The sequence below is a fragment of the Mus caroli genome, unplaced genomic scaffold, assembly GCF_978045245.1.
Source record: "Mus caroli unplaced genomic scaffold, Mus_caroli_1 scaffold_11, whole genome shotgun sequence".
Lineage (NCBI taxonomy): Eukaryota > Metazoa > Chordata > Mammalia > Rodentia > Muridae > Mus > Mus caroli.
Genome location: NW_028227266.1, coordinates 73,941,979 through 73,969,244, shown reverse-complemented (window position 1 = coordinate 73,969,244; position 27,266 = coordinate 73,941,979). Strand labels below are relative to the sequence as shown.

The 27,266-nt window shown below is 46.9% G+C and overlaps 1 protein-coding gene across 8 annotated transcripts in view; it reads right to left on the bottom strand.

Moving 5' to 3' along the window:
* Positions 1–27,266, bottom strand: part of Myo5c (myosin VC) — a 74,362-nt gene that overhangs the window by 6,489 nt on the left and 40,607 nt on the right. For 2 of the 8 annotated variants that reach the window (XM_085844789.1, XM_085844790.1), the window contains exons 18-38: positions 27,080–27,191; positions 26,305–26,516; positions 24,399–24,564; positions 23,979–24,125; positions 23,035–23,199; positions 21,847–21,940; positions 20,357–20,420; positions 17,771–17,951; positions 15,750–15,843; positions 15,525–15,588; positions 14,383–14,463; positions 13,183–13,363; positions 11,524–11,671; positions 10,754–10,817; positions 10,483–10,672; positions 7,398–7,485; positions 5,841–5,939; positions 4,069–4,223; positions 2,922–3,011; positions 2,011–2,161; positions 481–763 (exon numbers count right to left, since the gene is read on the bottom strand). In XM_085844789.1, the coding sequence (XP_085700915.1) occupies positions 481–763; positions 2,011–2,161; positions 2,922–3,011; positions 4,069–4,223; positions 5,841–5,939; positions 7,398–7,485; positions 10,483–10,672; positions 10,754–10,817; positions 11,524–11,671; positions 13,183–13,363; positions 14,383–14,463; positions 15,525–15,588; positions 15,750–15,843; positions 17,771–17,951; positions 20,357–20,420; positions 21,847–21,940; positions 23,035–23,199; positions 23,979–24,125; positions 24,399–24,564; positions 26,305–26,516; positions 27,080–27,191 (2,829 nt within the window). The remainder of the gene's footprint in view (positions 1–480; positions 764–2,010; positions 2,162–2,921; positions 3,012–4,068; positions 4,224–5,840; positions 5,940–7,397; positions 7,486–10,482; positions 10,673–10,753; positions 10,818–11,523; positions 11,672–13,182; positions 13,364–14,382; positions 14,464–15,524; positions 15,589–15,749; positions 15,844–17,770; positions 17,952–20,356; positions 20,421–21,846; positions 21,941–23,034; positions 23,200–23,978; positions 24,126–24,398; positions 24,565–26,304; positions 26,517–27,079; positions 27,192–27,266) is intronic. The other 6 variants (XM_085844792.1, XM_085844793.1, XM_029481126.2 and 3 more) reach the window with 4 other exon arrangements.

Genomic DNA, 27,266 nt, shown 5'->3' with positions numbered 1-27,266 from the left:
ATCACACCTTTGTCTTCATCCATCTCATGCCTGCCATGTTCCTCTTTCTCAAGCTTGTCACCTAGTGCTCATCTCTCTGGCTTCCTCGGTACATCTGTCCTCATCTGCTGTGACATGATTGGTGTCTTAGACTACTACTTAGCTGTGTTGAGCCTCTCGGCAGTTTTCTGGATTCTCTACCCAACTGGGCCAGTCACCAAGCAAGTGATTGATACTAGTTAAGAATACGATAACCTTGGAAACTCAGAACCCATGACGTACTAATATCGTTCTCATAGACTAAAGCATCACGTTGGCAGTAGAGTGTGAACGCGTTGGTGTGCAGCCACCAACAAACCAGCGCTCAGAGGGCTCAGTGGAGCCTTGCATGTGTCCGAGGGATTGGGGGAGGGGGTGGGGCGGGGCGTAGGGAGGGTCCAGCATCGGGAGCATTTCTTCCAGCCGGCCTCTGGGAAGTGGGGCACAGCATGTGGGTTTTACCTGATCTGCATGCCTTTCCTGCAGGAGCACATGTCCTTGCGCAGGAGGAGGCTGTTGAGGGTCACCGCACCGACCAGGTAGAACAACTGCTTGACCGCCTGTCTCACAATCTCGGGGTCCAGGCCGTTCTGACACATGGTGCTGTAGAAGTAGCTCAGCTGCTGCAGGATGGACGTCATGGTGTAGGCATCTGTGTCGTCGATGCTGGATGAGCGCTTCCGGAAACCAGTGGGCTTCAGGCCGGAAATGCCCTGAAGGCTCTCATACTCCAGCATGCCTGGCACTGCCAGAAGGGCGGAAGGCTCCTTACACAGGGGTCAGCCGGGTCACACGTCCCCTAATCTCAGGTGTCTTTGCTCATAGTTAGTGGGTATCGTTGTGATAGAGTGGTATGGTTAATTTTGGTTGCCAGCTTGATGGGATTTAGAACCAACTAGGAGACAAACTTTTGGGCCTGACTATGAGGGATTTTCCAGGATTGAGTAAATGGAGGTGGGAAAACCCACCTTATTTGTAGGTCAGAGGCATTCATGCATGGGGTCCTGGACCAAATAAGAGGAAAAAAGCTATCTGAGCTCCTTCGAGCATCTCTCTCTCTCTGCTTCCTCATGGTGGATGCAGTATGGGCAGCTGCCTCGTGGTCCTGCCAGTTGGCATTCTTGCCTTGGTGGACTGTGTTTCCTTAATATGTGAGTCAAAATCTTATATGTGTGCTATTACTTCTTTTGACATAGAAACAAACAAGCAAAAAGTATTACTACTTAAAAAAAGAACTGAATACATTGGGGTACCAGAGTATGCCAGGGCCCGAATCACAGCTTACAGAAGGGCAGGGGCACTTCCTGGAGGCTTGAAACAGTGGTTCTCATGGGAAAGAGAGCTGCTAGCTAACAGCAAGTAGGTCGGGGTCTGGAGTCATCAAACCCCAAGATATTTAAGTTTTACAGAGTGGAGTAAATTATACACAAATGTGAGTGGGATTTGCGGATTTCAAAAACTATTTGGTACAGCCACATAAGAAACCACACAGCACATAAAATAAATAGTGTAACTTCTCCACAGGGTTTTCTTCAGGAAAAAGGCATACGTATACAAAGAAAAAGGTCAACTATGTACTAAGGTTTATAGAGTCATTTTAAGCAAGCTAAGAATTGAAAGGTAGACATTTATGCTGATTATGTATTCATAGTTTTTTGAGCTATGTCATCCATAAGCACATATACTACACACGCAGTTTCTATTTTAAAAAGTCTCTTGGGCTGGGATTGTAGCTCAGTTGGTAGAATGCTTGCCTACTATGCATGAAGCCTTGGTTTGATTCTCAGTCCCAAGCAAAACCACGCATGATGGCATATACCTGAAATCCCTGCTCTTAGGAAATACAGGCAGAAGAATCATGAGTTCAAGACCTTCCTTGGCTATAGTTACATATCAAGTTCAAGGCCAGCTGAGGACATAGGAGACTCTGTCTCAAAACGAACAGCTTCGATATTACGATAGAAGAATCTCTCGGTCCTATTCTCTTCTTACCTATTATCGGCTGGAGGTTGTTTTCCATCACAATGATGAACTGATGATAAATCCGTATGGCCACATCACTGAGAATCTGTCTGTATTCTGTAAGATCAAAATTGTTCAAGCAGTTCTTATTCTGCTGTGGGCTGTTATACTTCATGAATTCCTGGAAGTAATTGGAGCACAAACATCAGAGAGCTGTGGGCAGGATGGAGACTGAGATGCTGTCTATACTAAAGATGCTATGATCAGCATCTAGGGTAATGCCGCAGCTTAAAACTTAGTGTTTGCTTTTAAATGATAGCGATTTATTGTATGATCTTAGTCAGTCACACCTACAGTCACAACACTGTCCCTGGAGCAGGAGCTACAGAGGAAGACACCCAGTGTTTGCTCTGGCTTCTCATGTGGAAATACCCTAAAAGCCACTTGGTTACTCCATTTCAATGAAAAAATACCCCTTGTGAAGCTTAAAGAAGAATGCCTTTATGATATCAGTTCCTAGAGGGTTGGAGTGCAGGCGTCATCGACTTATGGGTCGTGGGAGAATGAGTCTTTTAGAGACAACAGTTAGCATGATGAACCAGAGGTTACATTTTGTTTCATCATACTGAAACCCACAGAATGTCCCCTTCAGGAGGAAACAAAGCTATCTCATCTCCTGAGGATCTGAAAGCTTATTGACCAAAGCCTTACACTAAGACCAAGGCCTGAACTTCTTGGAGTCTCTAGCATGTAGTAACATTTAGGCACATAACAGGTGATAGGCAGATTGGCCTCCTGGGTGAAGAGGAGGCCAGCAAGCTAGCTGGCATAGAGGCTGTGAGGAGTGGGAGGAGAGCATCATGGTAGCCATTGTGTGCCTTGGTGAGCCAGATCAGGAGGTGGTCCCAGGAGGCCATCAGCAGGACAGACATGCTCCCTACCTCTTCTCCGCTATACTGTTTCAGGCAGTTGAGAAAATGGCAAGTGTTGGAAAGCCAGAAGGACAGCATCTCCAAATCTTCAAAATGTTCCTTAGACAAGAGAAGAGAATGTTGGGTGGGTGTAGCCACACACACTTTTAATCCCAGCACTTAGGGGAGGCAGAGGCTGGTAGGTCTCTAAGTCTGAGGCCAGTCCGGGATTACATACTGAAACCCTGTGTCAAACAGAAGAACTAGCTTAGCTGGTAACTGGTGATCTGTGTGCCATGCGCATGTGGCTCCCTTTCCCACAGAGCAGCCAACTGGGGGTGGTCTAGCTACTTGGTCATTCTGATGAACACAGCTAGGGAGCGACATTCAGCAGGCTGAATAGAGCCTGGGCCCAATATAGCTGTGTGGAGTAGGGCCCGCCCTTCAAGCTGGATGAATCATTAAGGGATATACAAGAAGGCTCTCCATCTTCTTCAACAAACTGCCTGTGGGGGTGTGGTGGGATGGGAGGGGGTCTCAGCTATTGTACTGAACTTAACAAAGTCATCGACCTAATGAACACATGGGTCTTCTTTTCTGGACTAGGAAAAACCGTAACCATAAGGTTTTCATTTAAAAAGTGTGTGTGTGTGTGTGTGTGTGTGTGTGTTTTGTTTGCGTGAGTGTCTAAAAGAGGGCATTAGATCCCCTAGAACTGGAGCTATGGATGGTTATGAACCACCATGTGGGTTTTGGGAATCAAACCAAGGACCTCTGTAAGAGTGGCCAGAGTTCTTAACCACTGAGCTCTCTCCCCAGCACGAATAATAATAATGTTTTAGGAAGGAGAATATACTTGCCAATAAAAGACATGAATAATTTTTCAGTTTCCCATTTCCCTTACTGCTTCCCTGATAGAGCACATATCCCTCACACATGAGGAGGTGGAAGAGCGAGGATGGTAACTACCAGGCTGTGTTCTCTCTGTAAGTCTTTGAGGCCCCCTGGCAGCTTGCCCATATGTCTTTCCTTAGTGGCACCGCTTCTTTAGGGACTCACACATGGCTCTCCAAAGGTCAGATGCCAAGGGCATACAAAGACCGGGTGTTGGTCATTTCCCAGAACTGTTTACCAATCAGACACTATACCAAGGACCCACATCCAAGGCTGCCCCTACCTTAACCACATGCTTGATGCCGTTAATAGCACTGTTCATGAGGGATTTGAGCATGTTGGCGTCGTTTAGGGAGTCCGCATATCGCACACACATGAACAGGATGTGAGCTGGCAGCCCTGGGATCATGTTCACCACCACACCTCGGGGCTTCAGGTCTGCAGCAGAAAGAAACAAGCTCTCAGCTGCTGGGGAGCCCCCCTCCTAGGACTGCTGATGGAGGTTGCTGGAAGGGAGGGTAGGAGGGGTAGGGCTCCTGACCTTTCTGTGCTTGGGCAGAGCCTGAAAGCACAGATGTGTCTTCTCTCAGAGAAACTCAATCTGGGTTCTTATTTGGCTAAAGTAAATGGGGGTTACTGGCTCCCTTCACACCTCATTTGTAAAGTGATCCCATATTTAAGAGTCCAGATAGGAGAAAGAAGTTGTAATTTTCTCTAGTGAGGAGGCTCTAGACATTGGATTCCCCAGTATAACAAAGAAAGTCCTAGGCATCTCATTCCAATCCCTTTGATAAGGATGGAAGTCACCAGAAGCTGTCTTGAATAGAGACACTAGTGACCAGTAGTACCGAAGAGACAGGGAAACGTCAGAGAGGGACTGGAGAAGTGCTCAGGGGTTAAGAGCACTGGCTGCCCTTGCAGAGGACCCAGTTCAGTTCCCAGCAACCACATGGTGGCTCACAATCATCTGTTATCTTCAGTTCCAAGGAATCTGAAACCCTTTTCTGGACTCCATGAACACGAAGACTGCACATGGTGCACATACATACATATATACATGCAGGAAGACACTCACACACATTAAATAAATAAATAAGCTAGTATTTTAAAGAAAGATGTCAGAGAGAAAGAGCAGAGATGAAGAAGGAGATCTTGCAGGGAAGCGTGAAGGGAAAACAGCATCTTCCTGTGGCAGAGATCAGACAACTGCAGAGAGGAGGTCTCTTCTGTGTCAGCGTGGGTTGAGTGGTGTTAGGGTTTGAAACTGAAACGTCCCTTATAAACTTAGGCTTTGAATATTTGTTTCCCAACTAGTAGTGCTATTTGGGGAGACTAGTACCTAGCTAGTGAAATTAGATCATTAAAGGTGGGCCTTTAAAGAAGACCCCAGGTTCCCTGCGGATGCCTCTGGTTCCATGTTGTGCACAGGTTTCGCCATACACTTGTAGCACCAGGAACTCAGCTGGTCCCCCATGCCAAAACAAATCTTTCTTTTATTTGTTTCTATCAGGCATTTTGTTAACAAGAATTTAAATGTAATCAATAGCACAATACTTTTTTATTGGGACAGGGGGGTGATGACGCAGGGTTTCTCTGTGTAGCTCGGCCCATTCTGCAACTTGCTCTGTAGACCAGGCTAGCCTCAATCTCAGAGATCTGCTTGCCTCTGCCCTTGAGTGCTGGGATTATAGGCGTGCCCAAACATGGGTCAGGAGCTGTGTCTTCCATCCTGACCCTACCATTACCTGGGAGAAAGTTGGGGCAGTAGCTCTCAGCTGAGGACCATTTTGGTTCCCCAAAGGACACTGGCAGTCCTGACACGAGTTTCTAGTGTAAGCAGAAGCAAGCAATGTACTGCTGTGGTTTTCAAGTGCAAAACCCCTCTCCCTCAACCAAGAATAGCTGGGTATGTTAGAGCTAAAGCTAGGAAGCTTCAAGCTAGGGAAGAAGCCATGAAAGAAGAGAGAAGAGAAAGGCCAGCCCTGCCCAGGACTCTGGAACTGATATTCAAGTTCTCAGAGAGAAAGCATAGCCCAGCCATCTGAGTTTGATTACCAAGAATGAGGTTTTGAATGAGCTTCCCCTCATCTTCTTTCTTGTATTCCAGCATCCCCAGGTACTCCCTGGATCCTGAGGGCAGGTGCACATGGTTGGCTGCAGACAGAGGCAAACGGTCAGCTACATACACAGAAACCACACTTCCCGGATTCATAGTGAAGATACTGACTGAGTCCTCTCCACTCGAGAACTGCTGCAGCTTTAGATTTCTTCCTATAGTGACTTCTATCCGGGAGTATGGCCACTGTTGAATAGGCCAGGATGTCCTTGAATGAATCCTATTGAGTGTCTGATGCATCGCCAACACATTGGGGGAGGGGAAGAAACCCAAAAGAGTGCCTTGATGCTATCTACAGCGAAGGGTGCAAGACTCAGAGAACATGGCTAAGTCTCATGTCCTATAGGAGCCATATAATCACAAATGTAGTGGTATTAATGTTGGACTGCTAAGTTTGGGGGTAATGTGTTACATAATAATGGATAACTGATACAGGCAGAAAAGATTTTGACTTAAATGTATTGAGTTGAAAGAAAATAGTCAAAGAGACAAACTGAATCTGGGGCTTAGGAAAAGAAGTGAGGGTTAGATGTGGGTTTGGGTAGGCATTATTCAGAGAATGTAGCTCAAGGTTCCGTTCATCTATCCATCCTCCATCTATCTTCCATCCATCCACCCATTCACCTTTCACCCATTCATCCATTCCCTATCATCCATCTGTCATCTTCTATCCACACACCATCTGTCTATCCACCCATCGTCCATTCATCCATCAGTCCATTATCTACCCATGAATTCATCCATTCACCAGTTCCAACAGTAGAACCATAAAAGACAGGATACCCAGACCTGGTCCTGCTCTCATGGGGCAGATTGGCACGGAACATCTATTCCTGGAGAGGAAAGAGTCTCTGCTCAGTTGAAGCATTTACAGGACAGTGGCTGTGTCTGCCTCTATTTCAAATGTAAGATTAATGTGGACTGCCTATGAATAAAGGAGCTCTTCAAAGGAACAAGCATGGGAAAAGAAAGAGATGGTTTTAGGTGCAGTCTGTGCTGGGAAGTGTGAAGAGCAGGAGATGAGAGCAGAACACTGGCTTGAACATGGACTCCAAGGCAGAGGGAAGGAAGGCGGTGGCTCCTTTCCTTGGGTCTTACGGCTACACACACCATTCAGCTGAGGTGCCATGTCTGCCTTCTTCCTTTCTGTTTATCTCTGCTAACAGACATTGGGATACTCAGAGATCCACTATCTGTGTAGTCTTCAACATGATTCACTGGATACTCCATTTCAATTTCATTTTGAAAGTGTGGAGCTATCGGAGGAGGTGGAGAACGTATTTGTTTGTGGTTGTCTCTGGAAATGAGAGTATGTGGTGTCGGATGCAGTGAGCTTTGATGCCTCGAAGGCTCTTCAGCTCATCCCTAGGTCCTAAGCCTGACCCGTGAGCCTCCTTCCATTGGGCTTTGTGGGCTTTGGACAAGGCAGTGCTCACACACTTCCGTACACAGCGCCTTACCTAAGAGCTCGAAACAACGAGGCTATCCCCCCTTACCTTTCTCAATCGTCTTGGTCAGAGTCTTGACTTGATCCTGTAGCCTTCTGATCATTCTGTCCTTCATGTCTAACTCTTCCTCAAGATCCTACAGAAACCCAAAGAAGCAAGGGCTTTTATTGGAAGCTTCTTTGGTTTCGGTTTTGTTAATGGTTTTATGGAGCCGTATTTCACATGTAAAACTCATTCACACACATGATTTGCACAGCAGTTGTTTTCTGTATTAGCCAGCTCTAGACGTTTCCAACACACCCCTAAAGGACACTAAAGACGACTCCCAAAGAACACGACATCTGGGTTAGCTCAGGGGGTCAAGGGGCTTGTCTCCAAGACTGATGCTGAGTTCAATCCCCAGTACTCACATAGTGGGTCCTGCAAGTTGTACACACACACACACACACACACACAGAGTCCTTGTTAGTTTTTTTGCTAACTTAACATAGGCTAGAGTTATCTCAGAGGAGAGAACCTCAATTCAGAAAATGTCTCCTCCAGACTGGACTGTGGGGACTTCACTTCATTAATGATTTACGTGGGAGGGCTCACCCCATTGTAGGTTTTAACATCCCTGAGCAGGGAGTCCTGGATGATATAAAAAAGCGTGCTGAGCAAACCACCAGCAAAAAGCCTGCAAGCAATGTTCCTCTATGGCCTCTGCTCAGGTTTCTGCCTTGAGTTTCTGCCCTGACTCCCCTCCCTGATGGCCTGTGATGAGGAATGTGAACTGACATAAGCCTAAGTTGTTTTGTTTGTTTGGTTTTGGTTTTGGTTTTTTTTTTTTAATCACAGCAATAGAAATCTTAAATAAGGAACATAAAAACCTAATTCAAAAAAAATTAAAACACTGTAGCCTTTAGCTGCCACCCTCTAGTCTGTTTCTGTAGTCAACAATTTACTGTGGCTGTGGGTTTGTCTATTCTAGACACTCTGAACCAAGGGAATTACACAAGACTTGGTATTTTACTTCTGATACTTCCACATAACAATATTTTCATATGGTTAGTATCTGTTTACAACTTTCTACTCTATGGATATCATACATCTTGATCTATATTCCTTGATTACGAACTAATGTCCAACACAGACTTTAAAAATAGGGGACTAATATCCAATATATATAAGGAACTCAAGAAGGTGGACTCCAGAAAATCAAATAACCCCGTTAAAAAATGGGGCTCAGAACTGAACAAAGAATTCTCACCTGAGGAATACCGAATGGCAGAGAAGCACCTGAAAAAATGTTCAACATCCTTAATCATCAGGGAAATGCAACTCAAAACAACCCTGAGATTCCACCTCACACCAGTCAGAATGGCTAAGATCAAAAATTCAGGTGACAGCAGATGCTGGCGAGGATGTGGAGAAAGAGGAACACTCCTTCATTGCTGGTGGGATTGCAAGCTGGTACAACCACTCTGGAAATCAGTTTGGCGGTTCCTCAGAAAATTGGACATAATACTACCAGAGGATCCAGCAATACCTCTCCTGGGCATATATCCAGAAGATGTTCCAACCGGTAAGAAGGACACATGCTCCACTATGTTCATAGCAGCCTTATTTATAATAGCCAGAAGCTGGAAAGAACCCAGATGCCCCTCAACAGAGGAATGGATACAGAAAATGTGGTACATTTACACAATGGAGTACTACTCAGCTATTAAAAGGAATGAATTTATGAAATTCCTAGGCAAATGGATGGATCTGGAGGGCATCATCCTGAGTGAGGTAACCTATTCACAAAGGAACTCACACAATATGTACTCACTGATAAGTGGATATTAGCCCAAAAACTTAGGATACCCAAGATATAAGATACAATTTGTTAAATGCATGAAACTCAAGAAGAACAAAGACCAAAGTGTGGACACTGTGCCCCTTCTTGGAATTGGGAACAAAACACCCATGGAAAGAGTTACAGAGATAAAGTTTGGAGCTGTGAAGAAAGGATGGACCATCTAAAGACTGCCATATCCAGGGATCCATCCCATAATCAGCTTCCAAAAGCTGACACCATTGCATACACTAGCAAGATTTTGCTGAAAGGACCCAGATATAGCTGTCTCTTGTGAGACAATGCTGGGGCCTAGCAAACACAGAAGTGGATGCTCACAGTCAGCTATTGGATGGATCACAGGGCCCCCAATGGAGGAGCTAGAGAAAGTACCCAAGGAGCTAAAGGGAACTGCAACCCCATAGGTGGATCATTATTATGAACTAACCAGTACCCCAGAGCTCTTGACTCTAGCTGCATTTGTATCAAAAGATGGCCTAGTCGGCCATCACTGGAAAGAGAGGCCCATTGGGCTTGCCAACTTTATATGCCCCAGTACAGGGGAATGCCAGGGCCAAGGGGTGGGGGTGGGTGGGTGGGGGACTGGGGGGGGAGTGTATTGGGGACTTTTTGGATAGCATTGGAAATGTAATTGAGGAAAATACCTAATAAAAAAAATAAATAAAAAAAAGAAGGTCAATCAAAATAAAACAGACAAATCCATAAAAAAAAAAAAAAAAAAAAAAAAAAAAGCCTGGGAAATGCGCTCTTTGGATGTCAGAAGAGGGCGCCCGAGAGGCTGTCCTGAGGCTTGGGTGTGGCTTTCCCTTTCCTTTCAAGTGAAGAGGTGGCCTAGCCTATCCTGGGTTTGACTAAAACACTAAGAGTGTTACACTGGTCCCTGGCACCCAGAAACATCTCTTATAAAGGTCAGAGAGTGTTTCAGCTCTGAAAGTGACTGCTTGTTTTGTTTTGTTTTTTTGTTTTCCTGTTTTCTTTTCACCAGAGTCTCCTGTAGAGCTGGCTGTTCAGGGCTGCCTTTAGTTCTGATTCTCCTGCCTCCACCTTCCGAGTGCTGGGACTTCAGACCTTCACCATAATGCCCTGACTGTGCAGACCTGGGGGGTAGGGGTGGCAATCCCTCTATGGCTGAATGTTTGTCATCGCAACCACCAGTCTGAGATAAGGACACAGTGCTCTGATAGAAGGCCTTTTTGGTCTACAGTTGTTTCACTTACTGATGGTGGCTCCTTCAGAACCCATCTCTCACTCAGCAACACCCCCATACAGGCAGTCAATCATAACTTCTCTTACCCTCTTTTCCAAAGAGAGCCGGGACGCTTCTTGTTGGAGAATACTCTCGACTTCCTCCTCAGCTTCTGGTTGCTTCTTTGGGAACCTGATGACTTCATGCGGTTCTTGGATCGTACCCACCAGCCTCTCCTTCTCTTCGGGATGCATCTCACTCTGTGCTTCCACAGTCCTGAGGAAGGGACGAGGCGCTCTGGGCATGGGTGTGAGCACCCTTCTGTTGGTGATTGGTGCAGATGGAAGTGGCCTGGCCAGTTCCCACCAGAACACTTACCTGCCCTGCATTCTCTCCTCTTCTCGGATTCGGTTCAGGTGGCTGAACGGCTCTTCCAGCTTTCCTATTATGAGAAACCTGTCGGTGCTGTGGTCAGCCATGATTTGGGCTCTAATTTGGGGTTGCCGCTATTTTCACAGATCTAAGATTCTAATCCCTATCCAGTCAGTTATGTTTTGTTTGGTCTGAATGAGGTTTGGGTTTTTGCTTTTGTTTTTTTTTTTTCCTTTTATTTTTATTAGATATATTTTCTTTATTTACATTTTAAATGTTATCCCCTTTCCTCATTTCCCCTCTGAAACCCCCCATCCCATCTCCCCTCCCCCTGCTCACCAACCCACCCACTCCCTCTTCCCTGTCCTGGCATTCCCCTACACTGGGGCATCGAGCCATCACAGGATCAAGGGCCTCTCCTCTCCTTGATGTCGGACTAGGCCATTCTCTGCTATATATGCAGCTGGAGTATTTAGGTTTTTTTTTTTTTTAATAAATCATTATTTAAGAATAACATTTTGATGGCTCGGTGGTTAAGAGCACTGACTGCTCTTCCAGAGGTCCCGAGTTCAATTCCCAGCAACCACATAGTGGCTCACAACCATCTGTAATGAGATTGGATGACCTCTTCTGGTGTGTCTGAAGACAGCTACAGTGTACTCATATACATAAAAATTTTTAAAAATTTTTAAAAAATTAAAAAGGAATAACATTTTATATCTAAAGGAATAACATCTAGATTTCTGAATTTTTTTCACAGCTTAACTCTGTGTTACCTGCATTTCCTAGTTGCTGGGGTCTGTAAACGGAATCAGGATAACTCACGTTACCTTCCATCTTCTCAGCCTGCTCCTTCAGGCGGGATTCAAGATCCTGCTTCTGCCTCTCCAGCTCTGAAATCTGCTGCTTAAAGTCTGGGATCATCTTCAGAGGAGAGAGATTAATTAATGCTTGAGTCTGAATGTTTATGCTCTCCAAGATACCCATCTTGTTGGGTGTTGAACCTCCTTGTTCAGTGTGTGGAGTACATGGGCTGTGTGAGAGGCCAGCGGAGGCATTGGGATTCGTTGACATTCCATCCCCTCCCCCTTCATCTGAAGACCTTTGTAGTGGTCTCAAGAAATCCCAGCATGCTCAGAGAGAGCAGTTCTCACATGGCTATCCTGGGAAGGAAAGAGGTGTATTGTGGGAAGGAAAGGGTGCCTTGTGCTGAGCTGCTCCAGGTCCTGGCAATGCCATCTCACCTGGAAGAGGACACTCTGTCTCAGAACACTCTGCAGCTGGAGTTATCCGGGGCTCTCCATAAGCCATTCTCCTTTGTTGTGTATCTTTTTGAATATTCATCCCTTCCACACCCAGCCAGATAAAGAGTTGCTTTTATTTTCCTTCTTTCTGTTCTCTAAGTTTCAACAGATACCCAGGCCTCCGAAGCCCAAACACAGAATACCTCACTGTTGGTTCCTCATCAAGGTTTATCCCAGGAACACACATCCTACGAAGGCCTTTGACTGCAGCACAGTTCCAGTTCCTGTAGATGCCCTGGGGATGTCCCAACTTATGGTTTGGCCAGAGAAGGAGGAAAGAAGCAAAGCCACAGCAGATAGTGAGACGGAAGAAGTAGCCACAGCGAGTGTGATCCTCTGCAATCCCAGAGGCAGGGGAGTAGCCAGCATTGCCACAGGTTGCTGAGAAGCACAGAACAGAAAGTAGTGGCTGCAGAGAAAATGAAGAAGGACATGTGGAAGGAAGTGGTTGATGACCTTTGAGAAGCCCCATCAATCACAAGGACATGGATGGGATGGCGACCGCAAGGCACTGTGGGTAAGAAAGCATGTGTATGTGTGCATCCCGAAAGCATTGTGGGTGTATAGATCCTAAAAGCATTGTGTGTCTGTGTGAGTATCTTGAAAACATTGTGTGTGTAGATCCTGAAAGCATTGTGTGCATATGTGTGTGTATATCTTGAAAGGATTGCGTCTGTATGTGTTTGTTTGTTTGTATCTGGAAAGCATTGTAAGTGTGTGTATCCTGAAAGCAGGTGCAAATGAGAAGAAAGGACCAGATAAACACAAGAAGAAGGGAACAACTCAGGGACATCTGGGGGATGAACAGATGGACTGACATGTCCCCCTCAAGAGCCACATGTTTGCTTTGATCTGCTTTTCGAACCTTTACAGGCATTTGGAGCTAGAGTTAAACATAGAAATGTAAGCTCATTCACACAATTTGAACCCACCACATGGTAATCAAACACTGGCAAACCTGAGTGTTTTCTAACCTGGGGACATTATACAGATTTATCTTCTGACCTAGTTATTTGTCATTAGAGAATTAGTTAAAATGAGTTGTTTTGCTGCTGAGAATTGATTTTTTGCTCCACCAGTGAATAACGTCTTTGGGACAATGGTGAGAAGCAGGCTGTGGAGAGGCCATACCATGTTTTCTGATGTCAGCCTGGTGACTTCATGCCGGATACTTTCGTTGATGTCTGTCTCTTCTCTGAACAGCTTCTGCAGGTGGTTGATCTCTTGGCTCAGGTGCACGACTTTGAAGTTCAGACCTTCAATCTCTTTTTCGTAGCAATCCTTCTGAGACTGGAAATGGCTCTCCAGAACTCTGTTAAAGGAAGGGTGGAGGACTGAAGCCATGGTCTCTGTGTTGCAGCAGCTGAGAAAGCTAGGGTCAGCATTTCAGCCTCAGGACCTAAAACTGACAATGCTTTTACAGAGATGGAGGGAAGTAGGATCGGTAATCAAAAGACCCTCACTCACCATTCTAAAACAGTGCGCAGTGTTAACGCACAGTTAATGACAAAGACGTTTCGTTAGTTCAGTTATGTTCTTACAGTTAGTAGTCAAAACCCTCTATTCTGTGTGATACAGTTGTGATTATGTGTCTCTACACATCTGGAGGATTCACTGAGTGTGCAAGACGGGGTCCTAATGTGAGCCTTTGGGAACCCTGCTCTGTCACCACACAGTGATGTAAGCTATCAGTGGGGAGGCTGCATGAGCTAGTGAAGGAAAATATGTGGAACTCACATGTGTGTGCAAAGCCTGTGGAGGCCAGAAGAGGGCATCAGACCCCCTGGAGCTGGGGTTACAGATGATTGTAAACAGCCAGGTGGGTGTCAGGAATCTAACAGACCTGGGTCCTCTGCAAGAGCAGTCAATGTTCTTAACAACTGGCCATTTCTCCAGTACAGATTTTCTTTGCTTTTTGATATAGGGTCTTTAGCCCAGGCTAGCCTCAAACTTCTTAGGTAGTTAAGAATATTCTTTGTTTTCTCCATCTTTTTGATTTCCGAGTGCTGGAGTTCTGGGTGTGCCTCATAACACCTCATTTATTCAGTGTGAGGGGTGGAAATCAGAGTTTTATGCATACCAGGCAAGCATTCGTATTAACTGAGCCAAATCCCCAGCCCTGTAACCAGTAGTTAGCAAACACTAGGCCTCCTCACTAGGCAAACGGCTGCGTTCTCAGAGAAGTCTTTCTAGGGGTTATTAGACACTTCTACCATAAGAATTTACTTCACGTGTCAATTCTAGGCAAGGTGAACTTCTCAGCATTGTATTGTCTCTGGAAAACCAAACCAAGCCAAACAAACACACCAGAATCCCAAGGGAATGTCTAACCGAGTTGCTTTCTTTAGTCCTTCGTAGGCAAACCAAAGTTCTCCATCTTCATTTAAATGTTCCAGATCTTCCACGGAGAGCCTGGAGAACAAAGAAAGAAGGCCCAGAGAACAAAGAAGCCTTGCCCACCTTTACATGGCTTGTGTATGTCGTCCCTACAGGGTGGTTCACCTTGCTATATAAAAGATTGTGTGTGAGTGAGTGTGCATGTGTGAGTGTGTGAGCATGCTTGTGTGTGTGTGAGTGTCCATGTGTGAGTGTGCATGTGTATAAGTATGTGAGTTCATATGTGAGTGTGCACGTGTGTATGTGTGTATGTATGTGTGTGTGAGTGTGCATGTGTGTGTGTGAGTGTGCATGTATGTAAGTGTGCGCATGTATGTAGGTGTGAGTGTGTGTGCACATGCATGTGTGAGTGTGCATGTGTGAAAGTGTGTGTAAGTGTGCCTGTGTGAGCGTGCCTGTGTGTATGAGTGTGTGTATGTGAATGTGCATGTAAGTGTGTGTGTAAGTATGCATGTGTGAGGGTGAGTGTGTGTGCATGTGTGCATGTGTATAAGTGTGTGTGAGTCCATATGTGAGTGTGCACGTGTGTATGTGTGTGTGCATGTGTGTAAGTGTGTGTGAGTGTGCATGTATGTAGGTGTGAGTGTGCACATGCATGTGTGAGTGTGCATGTGTATAAGTGTGTGTGTGTGTGTGCATGTGTGTGTGTGTGTGTGAGTGTGTGTGTGTGTGTGTGAGTGTGTGAGTAGGTGCTGGTGGAGACCTGAACACAGCATCAGATGCCCTTTGAAGCTGGAGTTGCAGGTGATTGTGAGTCACCTGACATGGCTGCAGAGACCTGATCTCTGCAGGAGCAGCAAGCACTCTTACCCATGAAACCATCTGTCTTTCCAACCCCCAACACCATTTTGAAGCAGGGTCTCTCAGTGGCCTGGACCTCACTGAGTAGGCTACACTAGCTTCTCGGTAAGCGCAGGGATCCTTCTGTCTCTACCTCCCCATTGGTGGGTTACACGCATGTGAGTCTTCTGAAATGCACGGACTCTTGGGATCACACTCATATGTTAACACTTTGCCAAGTCATGCCTCCAATCTGTTTTACATTTGTAAACGTCTGCTAATGTAAAATCGATTACCTGCTTCTTACATCTTCAATGTCATAGCTCTCCAAAAGCTGCTTGGTGACCTCTGACATCCGTTCTAGAAGGAAAGAGAGAGCAGCAGACATTGAATTTGGGCATGACTTTCACCCCCATGGCATCTCCGGAGTTGTTTCTACAGCCTACCAGCTGGCCACCCTCTTAGGTATCCAACTAGCAAGCCGCCCAGACTCCCCAGTAACCAGTCCATGCCCCTGGTACCTCTCATCTCCCGTTTCTGTGACTGCACGTGCTTTTCCACATCTATCTTCTGGGCTTGCAGCAGCTCTATCTCCTTCTCAAACTCAGAGATGGTCTAAATCAGAGCCACAAACAGACCCAGAGCAGAGAAAACAGCCGTTACACTTCTCATCAGGCAAGGGCACACCCCGTCACCGAGCATATGGTGGCCTCCTGCCTCCATGCGGCTTCCTAGCAGGAATCTTATCTACTCTCACAGCCTCACTGCTTGCCCTGAAGCAGCTCAACTGTGCAACTGTTTGCCTGTCTACTTGGATGCAGGAATGAGCATCCCTGTTGTAAAGGAAGGAAACAATCACAAGTTTGCCATGAGACAGGCAGAGGGCAAGACGGGTAAAGCTGCAGGTCAGAAGGCGAAGGTACTTTCCTAAGAGGCGTTTTGTCCTCTGAGAGGAGGAACAATCACAGAGGCAGGGGAGGCTAGGCAGCCTGGGAAGACCACCAGGGACAGTTTCCCATAAGCATCTCTGCTTGTCAAAGGGGCTGCATCCACCTCTGTTCACTCTGCAAGTTCATCTCAAGGAAGGTATTTTTCATATTTTGTAGCTGAGACAGATAGAGATAGTCTCAGGGGTAGCAGGGGTAAAAAGCCCTCCTCAAATATTGTTATTCGGAGTATTGACAGGTTCCAGCTCCCATTCAGAGAGGAAGGGGATCAAATACTAGTGCTCCACTTCGACACCTAGTCCTCCTAGCAGACCTTGAAGTGAGTAGAACAAGCTGAGCCCGCATGGATTAGAAAATGAATCTATTAGAAAATCAATTAGAAAATGAACTGAAGGTTAAATGACACATTTGGGATCATGTGCCAAGCTCACGGGACTGCATAGGCTGAAGCCTTGGTTCTTTTCTTGGTTCTTTACATATTTCAGGTAATGTTTACATTTCCTTATATTCTTCAGATCATATCACAGAGAGCTTGACAATGATGTTCAAGATCTCTGAAAAAACCAGACCTCTTAAAGCATCAGAGGAAGAGAGTGACATCTACTGGTGCCTCCCTCCAAGTGCAGGCTCACAGTTCCCCCGATTTAAGATCAGCCTGGAGAGATGGCCCTACAGTTAAGAGCACTGGCTGCTCTTCCAAAGGGCATGGGCTTGAGTCCCAGCACCCACATGCTAGGATTACAGAAGTGTGACACTGTTTCTGACTTTGGTGCTCTGGGATTCAAAGCTAGAGCCTCCTGTGTGCTAAAAAGGCAGTCTACTAATCAGGCTGCATCCCCAGACCTGAGGTCCCTCCTGATCACCCATGTGAATTTTCATGTAACAGTATAAATGGTGGATAGCAACAATTTCACTTCAGTACAAGTATTCATAAGTTTATAATGTGATAAACAATAAGGGTTCACCTGAATTTATAATTTAAATAGGTAGTGTTCTTTTTAGTCAACTACTTAAGTAACTGTATAGTTACAATCTTAAGAGTGTTAGAACCTGACTTTTCAAATATGAAATGCACTTTCAGACAGCCCAGAGTCTGGGACCGAGAGAACTGAGTACCCAGGTGCTGTGTGCCTTCAGTCTGTATGGATGCTCCTGTTGTCTGATCCCTTGGGAATATACAGATGTTAAAGTAAGATGGGGCTAGAAAGGAAAGCACCCTCTGTGATTCAGACTCTCACTTCCCCAAAGGCTGTTTCCAAACACCCTAGCAAGACATAGTTACAGGGGGCACCTCCTGTATGATGGACACATCTTACTTAGCTAAAGGGCTGAACCAATACCTCCTCCCCTGCCACCCAGGAATCCTGGATAACCTGGGTACAGGCTACCCATCCTCCTCATTTTGCCTGAATCTGTAAGAAGGGGTTCCCTAGCAACGCCTCTTCTGAGCTCTCTTTAGAACCCCTCTTTGGTGTTAATAAATCTATTAACAAAAGAACAGCCCACTGGGGTCCCCCTGTACCCAAATCTCTGCATTTCTACTGTTTCTGTGAAGATCAAGAGCATCTCTGGAGGATCTAGAAGGCAGCACACACCTTTGCCTGCTTGCTTAGGCGGGCCACCTCCCCCTTCAGGCTGTCAGAGGTGACCTGTCCCTCCTCCAGCTGGCGATGCAGTTGCGACCTCTCGTCCTTGAGGGCTTTAATCTCTTCTCTCAGAGACTCTATCTGTTTCTCATAGGCTTGCGTTTTCAGCTCAAAACCTTTTTCAAGAACTCTAGATGGTAAAAGAAGAAAAGCTAACTTAGAATTGTTCTTATAGTCTTTGAACAAGACAATATGCAATATTATGAAAATATTGAGGAGCTACCTCCACACCAAAGGAAGAGGTGTGTTAGGACCCACTAGGGCCATCACAGTAGCCAGCTTCCTGTTCTCTTAGTCTAAAATCCATGTCTTAGATCACCCAGTGTGAGAAACTCTATGAAGATCACAGAGCACAGGACAGAGAGGCTGGACTTCAAGTCACACTAGGTGCTGGGGTGTTGTGATCTCAAAGCCATGCCTGGGGTCCATATTGTTCCCTGGGTGGGATGTATGTCCCCCAGCAAAGACCTGGCATATTCTGTCAAGTTCTGGCCCTTCTAAGTTCTCAGAAACCCACCCTCGAGGTCTGATTAAGGCCTTAAAAAATACAGGGGGAGCATCCCAAATCCCCCAAATTAAATCGGAAATGATAAAATCCAGAACTACACCACAAGTGTGATAGTGATAAGTTTCCATCTTTGAAAAATTTAGGATTTGGGACTGCAGGAGGAGGGGTATTCTCTTAGTGATGTCTACACCAAGTCTCCAAAATATGGAAAACGGAAACCAAAACCCTTCTGGCCCCAAGCTTCAGATAAGGACCATTTCTATATCCAGGGGTCTTGCCTTCCAAGAAATTTAAAAATCATCCATCATCTGTCTGTCTGTCTGTCTGTGTCTACATGTCTCTATGTGTGAAAGCAGGTGTCTGTGTAAGTGTATGCAGAAGTGAACCCCGATGCTTGCACCTTTGCACACGGAGGCCAGAAGAGGGCGCCACACCCCTCTGAGTTAGAGATGCAGGTGTCTTTGGACACCCAGCTTACATAAGTGCCGGGAGTCGATTCTGGTTGTTCAGCAAGCACTCTTAACTATGGAGCCATCTTTCGAGTCCTTGTTTTAAGAATTTTAGAATGTATTTCGGCAAAAGCCAGGTGCCCCAAACTACGTGGAAACTGAATTCCTTGTTGATGAATTGAATAGGTAGTGATGAACTAAGATGACAACTATAAAGAGACACATGACACAGACAAGCTTTGCTTATTCTACAGGGTCTGGTCAGAACTGAGGCAGCCCCAGGGGCTCTGTGAGCTTCCTGCCGTCTCTCACACTGCTGGGATGTTGACCCAGAGCCTTGATTTATTTGCTCCAACGAGGAGACTTTGAGGAAGAGACCCATGCTCTGCAAAGATTTCTGTTTCATCTCTTTTTTTAGGTATTAATAAACATTTAATCTTTCTAACACACCTCCCCCTCCCAAAACCGACTACAGTATTCTCAAGATGCCAGTAAAAACCAAAACCCAAACTAAACCTGGAGCCTGAGGCACAACAAACCTCAGATCCGAGGCCTGAACCTTCTGAGTCTGCTAGTAGTTTGTGCCTCTGAGGATTGTGCAGGGACCAAGCACACACAGATAGATGACCAGGGGCCAAATGGAGCTGTGAGGAGGCCTAAGGCAGACACAGCTTTGCTCACTTCACAGGCCTGCACAGCCTCGCTCAGGCAGGAGAAGACATAGGAACTCAGGGCTACCTGTGCAGCTGGCTCCTCCATCTTTGGAAGTCTCCTTACCCACCAGCTTGCCTAGACCATGGTCTTCTGCTAACTGCGTAGGGAAGCAGTACCTCATCACCCCAGGCTTCCCTGAAATTTTGTCTCTCAAGAACATTCCACATCTCTCCATCATTCTGGCTTAGATCTATAAAGCATGGACTCCTTCTGAGAAAAGGAGCCCAGACTGAGAATTAGCAGATGGTTTATAATTGAGATCCATCGGAAGGGGGATGATCCAAGCCAAGGCCATGGGACCAGTGAGGATCCATCAGCCGGAGCGCTATGGACAGTTCAGAGCATGGGCATCATTTGAGGCTGTACACTGTAGAAAAGGCCCTGAAAGTCTAAAAATCCGACTTCTTAAAAACAATCCATACCTTACCTGCCAGGATCTGGATTATATTAGCTGCAAGTTGAGAAGCAAACCAGAAAAGAGCAGAGAGTGGATGGGGACATAGCTCTGTTGATGGAGGACTTGCCTAGTGAGCCCAAAGCCCTAGGATCCACTCCCAGCAATGCATAAACCAGCAGTTGTAATGCACAGAGAGGGAGGCAGTGGATTAGAGGTTCAAGGGCATCCTGAGCTATGTAGGAGGTTCAAGGCTAGCCAGTGATACCTGGGATCATGTCATAAACAAAGAAAAGACAAGACAAGGGAAGGGAAGACAAGGGAAAGAAAGGGAAGGGGAGAGAGAAGGGGAAGGGGAGGGGAGGGAAAGGAAAAAGGGGAGAGAAGGGAGGGAGAGAAAAGGAGAAAGAAAGGGAAGGCATGGACCAGCTGAGTGAGGGTCATAGTAGCTTGAGGCAAGCATTTCTTACAGTCTTTGCTGTTCTTCTTTCTGCACGTCATCAAACAGCTGCCTGGTGAGCTTGTCCATTTTTTCTGTGGACAGAGAACAGTCTTTGAAACAAACCTGCAAGACAACGACTTAAGTGTCTCACACTTCAGAACCACCTTGGAGGGTTTGTTACTGAGGAGACTCAAGGCAAGGGAACAGGAGAGTCTTCTCACAGTTTATTCTCATAAACTAGAGACGTAGGTTAGGGGCTTCAAAAGTGACAACTCTGCTAAAAGTATCCACCCAGACATGCTACTGGTACCGAATAGGCAGTTTCTCAGTTAAATTTCTGAGAATTTATTTTTTTTTTGATTTTTAATATTTTTATTACATATTTTCCTCAATTACATTTCCAATGCTATCCCAAAAGTCCCCCATAGCGCCCCCCACTTCCCTACCCACCCATTCCCATTCTTTTGGCCCTGGCATTCCCCTATATTGGGGCATATAAAGTTTGCAAGTCCAGTGGGCCTCTCTTTCCAGTGATGGCCGACTAGGCCATCTTTCGATACATATGCAGCTAGAGACAAGAGCTCCGGGGTTCTGGTTAGTACATCATGTTGTTCCAACAATAGGGTTGCAGATCCCTTTAGCTCCTTGGGTACTTTCTCTAGCTTCTCCATTGGGAGCCCTGTGATACATCCAATAGCTGACTGTGAACATCCACTCCTGTGTTTGCTAGGCCCCGAATTTCTGAGAATTTAAATGTTATGGAAAACTTCACTTAAAGAAGTTAGATGCCCCCCTTCCCGAAAGCAACCACTCAAGGGTGGTACAATAAAAAGCATTTCAGTGGGGTGAGCCCCTCCCTGCCCAGGTTCCAGGTTCCTCCTCAACATCTCTACTCCTCCCTGACTCCAGAGGGCTCCAAAGCCTGGGCCACAGTCAGGGTGAGCCTTCTTGCAGGAACCCCAGAAGTCCTGTCCCAACCTGGCCTAGAGGCACCGACTACCTCCCCTCCACCTTGGACTGCTCCTCCACTCAGCCCTGCACCCCAGGCCTGGTGCTCCTTTAGTCCACATGCTGGGTTGAGCATAGGCAAGGTCCCTCAAGCCACTCATGAGACTCCTCTTACACACTTGCATACACTCATACATACACCCATAAGACACACACACTCATACACTCATCTCCACATAGTTACTCATGAAGGCTCATGAACACTCTTACACACCCACTCTTACAAGTTCTCATACACTTACACACTCTTACACATAATTCTCATATACACTCAAACTCTCACCCACTCATACACATATGAACAACAGTACACACAAACATACAATACACTACATACTCACACTCTCTTCCATGGGTTATGAGGTCGCTCCGGGCCGCTGGTTATGAGGCACAGACAGGGTGAGATGCACACCTTTTATACACACTTGTCCCCCTGATGCATGATGTACCAACTACACACCGGAGACCCCATTGTACCCACAGCGCTGAGTGACACCCAGCGCCGGCTACCTTTTAGCTCCTCAGACTTCTCTTGCAGCATCTGCTCTGCTCGCTCTCTCTGCAGCTCCAGCTCTGCATTGTGTTTCTGCAGCTTTGACAACCTCTAGTGAATGGAAGGGACAGGAGGAGACCGTGATAAGTCCCTGACACTGGCCCCGGGTGACAAGCTCTGTGCTGAAGTTTTCAATCACATATGCTTGGCTCAGCCAGTATTAACAGCCTGTATCAGTCACAGAATCAGGGACCCAAGGGGACTTCAAATCAGACATCAGTCCCCACATCTCCCCAGCCATGACTGACATCTGACATCTGGGAGAAGAGCCCAAGTCCAAGGAGTGTCTCAGGCCTCTCCCGAGCTCTGGGTACCCAGGGTAGTTTATTAATTAACATCTTAGTTCACAACACATGGTGGATTCACATTTTGAGACCACTGTGACTCAGAAATGAGGAGTGCAGGGCACAGTCTGTTATTTCAGCCTTTCTTGATGATAGGCCTGCAGGACTGGAAGTGTGGACAACTTGGTGGTGATAGCCATGACTGGCAGAGCCAGCAAGGGCCACAGCAGCAGTATGGGCACCTCAGGGACTTATGGCTACAGATGTGGGAGCCTCAAGACTTTGGAAGGCACAGGGGAACAGACAGTAACGAAAGAAACTCTGTTAGAAAATGCTAGAATGTACCCGTTCATGCCTGTGGGGGGGCCCATGGTGGACACTGGCTAAACGATTTCACATGAAAACTTTACCCTTAAATCTTTTTCCAGCCCCCCTTTTGTCATTTCTATTTCAAACATGAGAAAACTAAAGTTCAGAGGGTCAGTGACTCGGCCAAGCTGCACAACTAGCCAGCAGCTAAGTTAGGATGTTAATCAAGGATGCTAGGATTTCTCACTAGACCACAAGAGAAAAAAATCTTCCACAAATCTTGAGTCACAGATCAGGAAAAGGAGGCCCCCAGGGCTCATGCAGGTGGACAAGTGACAGAGGGAAGAGGAAGCAGCCAGCTGTGCTCCTTGGGTCTTGTGTCAGCTTGTAAAGGCGGGCAGGGAAGGAAGCTGACCCCCTCCTCAGGGTCCAGTCCTCTGGGCTCCCTTGTCAGTGCCGTGAAGCCCTGCTTTATTGAGGCACAGGCACCATCTGCCTACGCTGCAGAGACAGGAAGGTGGACCCCCGCCCCTCACGTGGTGCTCTCCTGACCTCCTCCACTGTGTCCCTGTATCTGCGGCCCTTCTCTTCATAGTTGTGCCGGTGGGTAGCTGCCTTTTCCAGCTCTGCTTCCAGCTTCTGAACCTTTTCCAGATCGCCAACCCGCAGAGCAGCCAGGCTGGTCAGCTTCTCCACCAGCCCGTGGTTCTCTCTGTTCTAGAGAAAGACGCGGAGGTCAGAGGTTAGGTCAGAGTGAAGCAGCTGCTGCATCCATGCCTCACACGCTGAGGTGGCATCTATCAACAATAGTCACTGTTACCACTAGTGACATTTAGTCTCTTCACAGAGAACTGACTGAGGGGAATTCTTTCTGAGCTGGTGACTCTCGTCACATGTGTCTGCTTCTGGGACTCCACAACTTTAATGCTCAAGGCTGAATTGAGTTACTCTCAAAAACCTTATGCCGTACCCTCATCCATGGACCCAGGATATGACTACTTGAAAACAAAAACAAAAAAAACCAAAGGACTTCTTAAGAGAGAACTTGCGTAGCTCTGGCGGCCATGGGGTGGGTTTTTGGCAGCACAGCTGGTGCACTTAGTAGGTCAAGATAGACTCACAGAAGGCAGGTAAAGGCAGGGGAAGAGGGCTGCCTCCAAAGTCTAAGTGCTTTGGGTTTCCAGAATCCACAAAAATGCCAGGTGGGCATGGTGGCATGCCTGTCATTCCAGCCTTGGAACGTAGAGCCAGGGGGTTCCTAGAGAAAGCTGCCTAGTAGGGGTTACTGGCAATGTGAATGAGCTCTGGGTTTGACTGACAGTTCTTGCTTCAAAAAGAATAGAGTGGTCAAACATGCACACACATGTGTGTGCACTTACATATACACCCTACATATATGAACATACACACAGATGCACATGCACACATGCATACACACGCGCACACACACACACACACACACACACACACACACGTGCGCGCATATGGATGCCTACCTGATCCTCCAGCTTCTTCTGCAAGCGCTGGACCCTGTAAGTCAGCTGAATGTTGAGCACGAACCTGCGAATGTTCTGGAATCTGCGCCGGGCCAGCCAGGCCCTCGCATACTTCTGCAGGATCACTGCCTTGTGCTCCTGCAACAACTGGAGAGGGAGCTTGGTGAAATGTCAGCCAGACCTCCTGTTTCTCTCTGCAGGTCCTTCATCACTGGGAAAGCCAGCCCTGGAGCACTTGCACAGTGCAGACCAGGAGTCTCCCATCATTGACATTGACCCACTGAGCCTTCATCCCAGACTTTTAAAGCAACCTCTCAGGCAAACCCCCAGGACAGTGGGGTTATGGTGAGTGAGGACTCACCATAACCCCAGCATTGAGGAAGAAACAGTGAAGAACAGCAGCCTAAGTCCACTCCATACCTTCCGGTACCGCCTCCTGGCTAGGAAGCCCCTAGTGTGTGCCTGGATGGTGATGGTGGCCACACGGATCAGCTGGTACAGGTTACGGACCAGGTAGCCTCGACAATACTTCTGGAGGATGATGGCGGCCCAGGCCTCCTTCAAAGCAGTGGCAGTGATGGCCTTCCTTGAGTGAAGAGACGGCAGTGTGAGTGGGTGGCCAGAGCCTCAGCCTTCACCATGAACCAGAGAGTGGGTGGCGCCTTTCAGTGGCAGGGGTGGGTGGTTCTTAGGTTCTTTCATCTCTACCATCAGATAGTTCATCCTGATGCAACTTCAGGCCTGTCTGTGCCTACCCTGACCTCAGTGTGGCACTGAAGAGCCATGTGAAATCCCCTACACGGTGTCTGCTTGGGCCAGTTAATACCCAGGCGCAGGCCCACAGAGACTGTGATGACGAGACAGTGCCTGGGAACCCCATTTGCTCATCCGTCCATTTGTGGAAGATGGGTTGGAAGCTGCAGATCTGGAGCTGGCAGACTATGATCTGAAGGTCAAATCGGCTGTGGCTGAGACCATCAGGCCTCAGTGGTACAACCTGGAGCTGGCCTCTGGTGAGTCTCCGGAAAGTTCACAAGCTGGACATTTGACCCTGCTTGTAGTGTGATTGTAAGGGGTGGCTTGGTGACATGGCCTCTGAATAGCTCCATATGAGTCAGAGGCAAGGGGGAGTGGGTTTTATCCTTTTAATCTTAAAATGTATCTTTTTATGTGTCTTTTTATATGCAGAGGTGTGTGGCACATGCACACATGGAAGCCAGAGGAGAAAATGATGCCCCACTCTCACTCTCTGCCTTACTCACTTGAGACAAGGTCTCTTGTAGAACCTGGAGCCAGGCTGGTGGCCAGCAAGCCCCAGCCGTCCTCTCGCCTTCCCGGTTACAGGCATGTGTGGACAAGCCCAGCTGTTTTTCTATGCTGCTTGGATACAAACTGTTCTTAATTGCTACACCTGCAGCAAGCACTCTCACCTACAGCCCTTATCTGCTTACCTATTTAGAGACAGGGTTTTGCTCTGAAGTCTCGATTGGCCTAGTATTCATTATGCAGCCCAGCCTGGCCTCATATCCAGCCTTCTCCTGACTTAGTCTCCTGAGTGTTAGGATTACAGGACATACCACCACACCTGAAGACAGTGGACTTATATACCCAGAGGAAGCCCCATGCACAAGGTCCCTCTTCCACGTGGCTGTTTCTGGCTACTTTCTCGGTCACACTGTATCATAACAATAGAGGCCATTATCAGAGGCCAAAACAACGCATACTCCAAAACTGTGATCTGAACAAATCTCTTTTCTTTATAAAGAGTCAGGCCTCGGGCTCTTTCTTACAGCTATGGAAAACAGACTAATGTGCCTGTTTTTTAGGCTATAATGGTAGAATTTGAATCAGAGGTCATGAACTGTTAAGGCCTTCAGTAGTTATTATCTGGCTTCACACAGGAAAAATGTAACGTCTGCCTAAAGTAAGGAAGTAAGGAAATTCTTCTCTTCAGAATGTATGGAGGACGAGGAATCCATGAGGAGGGAGATTTATGAATGACCAAGAAATATAAGTAAAACAACCATGAAATAATCTCTATATTATATTGTAGAAAAAAGGTAAGTCATCCAGCCTGGGAAGAGCTGGCACCCAGGACAGGCCCATCTCACATCCAGGTTCATGGTCACTGGTGGGGACTTCTGACTCACACCTGTGTCCCTGGATCAGGAGAAGGGGCCTTGTCCTCGGCTGTTCCTCCTCGTGGGTACAACGACAGCCAAAGCCCTGTGATCTAGTTGCTCTCCACGGGTCCAGCACACCCCACTGTTTGTTGACCTGGGAAGTCACTGGTGTAAGCCCAGTGCCTCCTTTCTCTCCCCCTTACCTCACTGTCTGCTGACCCCGGAAGTACCGCTGGATGGTCAGGGCGGCCTGTCTCTCCCTGAGGAACCTCCTCCTCTGGAGCCAGCCCCGCACGTGTTTCTGGATCATAATACAATCCTGTCTCAGTTTATCCAGGCGGAGTTTCTCTAAGTAAGCCACTTGTCCTGCTCTGAAGAAAATTTTGGTTCTACCAAACTGGTACTGGTTAGAATCCTGGAAGAGAAGAAAGATATAACTACAAAATAAAGTTTGTTTGTTTGTTTGTTTTTTTCAACTTGAGAGAGTCAAAAGATTCTAAAATCATTGGTATTACTTATGCACAAGGCAGAGAAAAACAGAATTACAATCTAGAAACTTCCACTTCAAGGTGAATATTGTTTTTCTGTCTTGGTTTTGGGTTGAAGCCCCCTTCCCATTTCCTGGCCATCATAGTGTGCCATCTTCACACCCCTATTCCATGTCCTGATTGTCATAATTTGTCATCTCCTCTCTGTCCTAAGTCATCATCTCAGCAGGAATCACAATTCATGCTGAGCAACTTGACCACTCTGCTGGGTTACCACCTCATCTGACCATGTCCAGTGACCCTGACCCACAGAGGATGGTATTAGATCATGGGGGGATGGCAGTGGAATCCAGAGTTTGGATCTCCACAGGAGATGCCTGCTGTTAAGGGATCTTACCTCAGGGGACATGACTGCTTCTATCTTACTAGCACACAAAGGGATACGTTTGAGAGTCATACTTCTGGAAAGAGCCCATCAGGCAAGACCAACCTGGATGAGCCTGTGCAGAACCACCTTGCACACCTCCTTCTTATCACTGAGGGACAGCTCCTGCTGGGTCATGAGGATGCCATAGCGACTATAGAACTCGAGGTATGTCCACCTGCAAAATCGGAGGGAACCAGGCAGGTGTATCAGGGAGGAGGCTCTTCATGCAGTAGACTATGCTGGCCCCTAT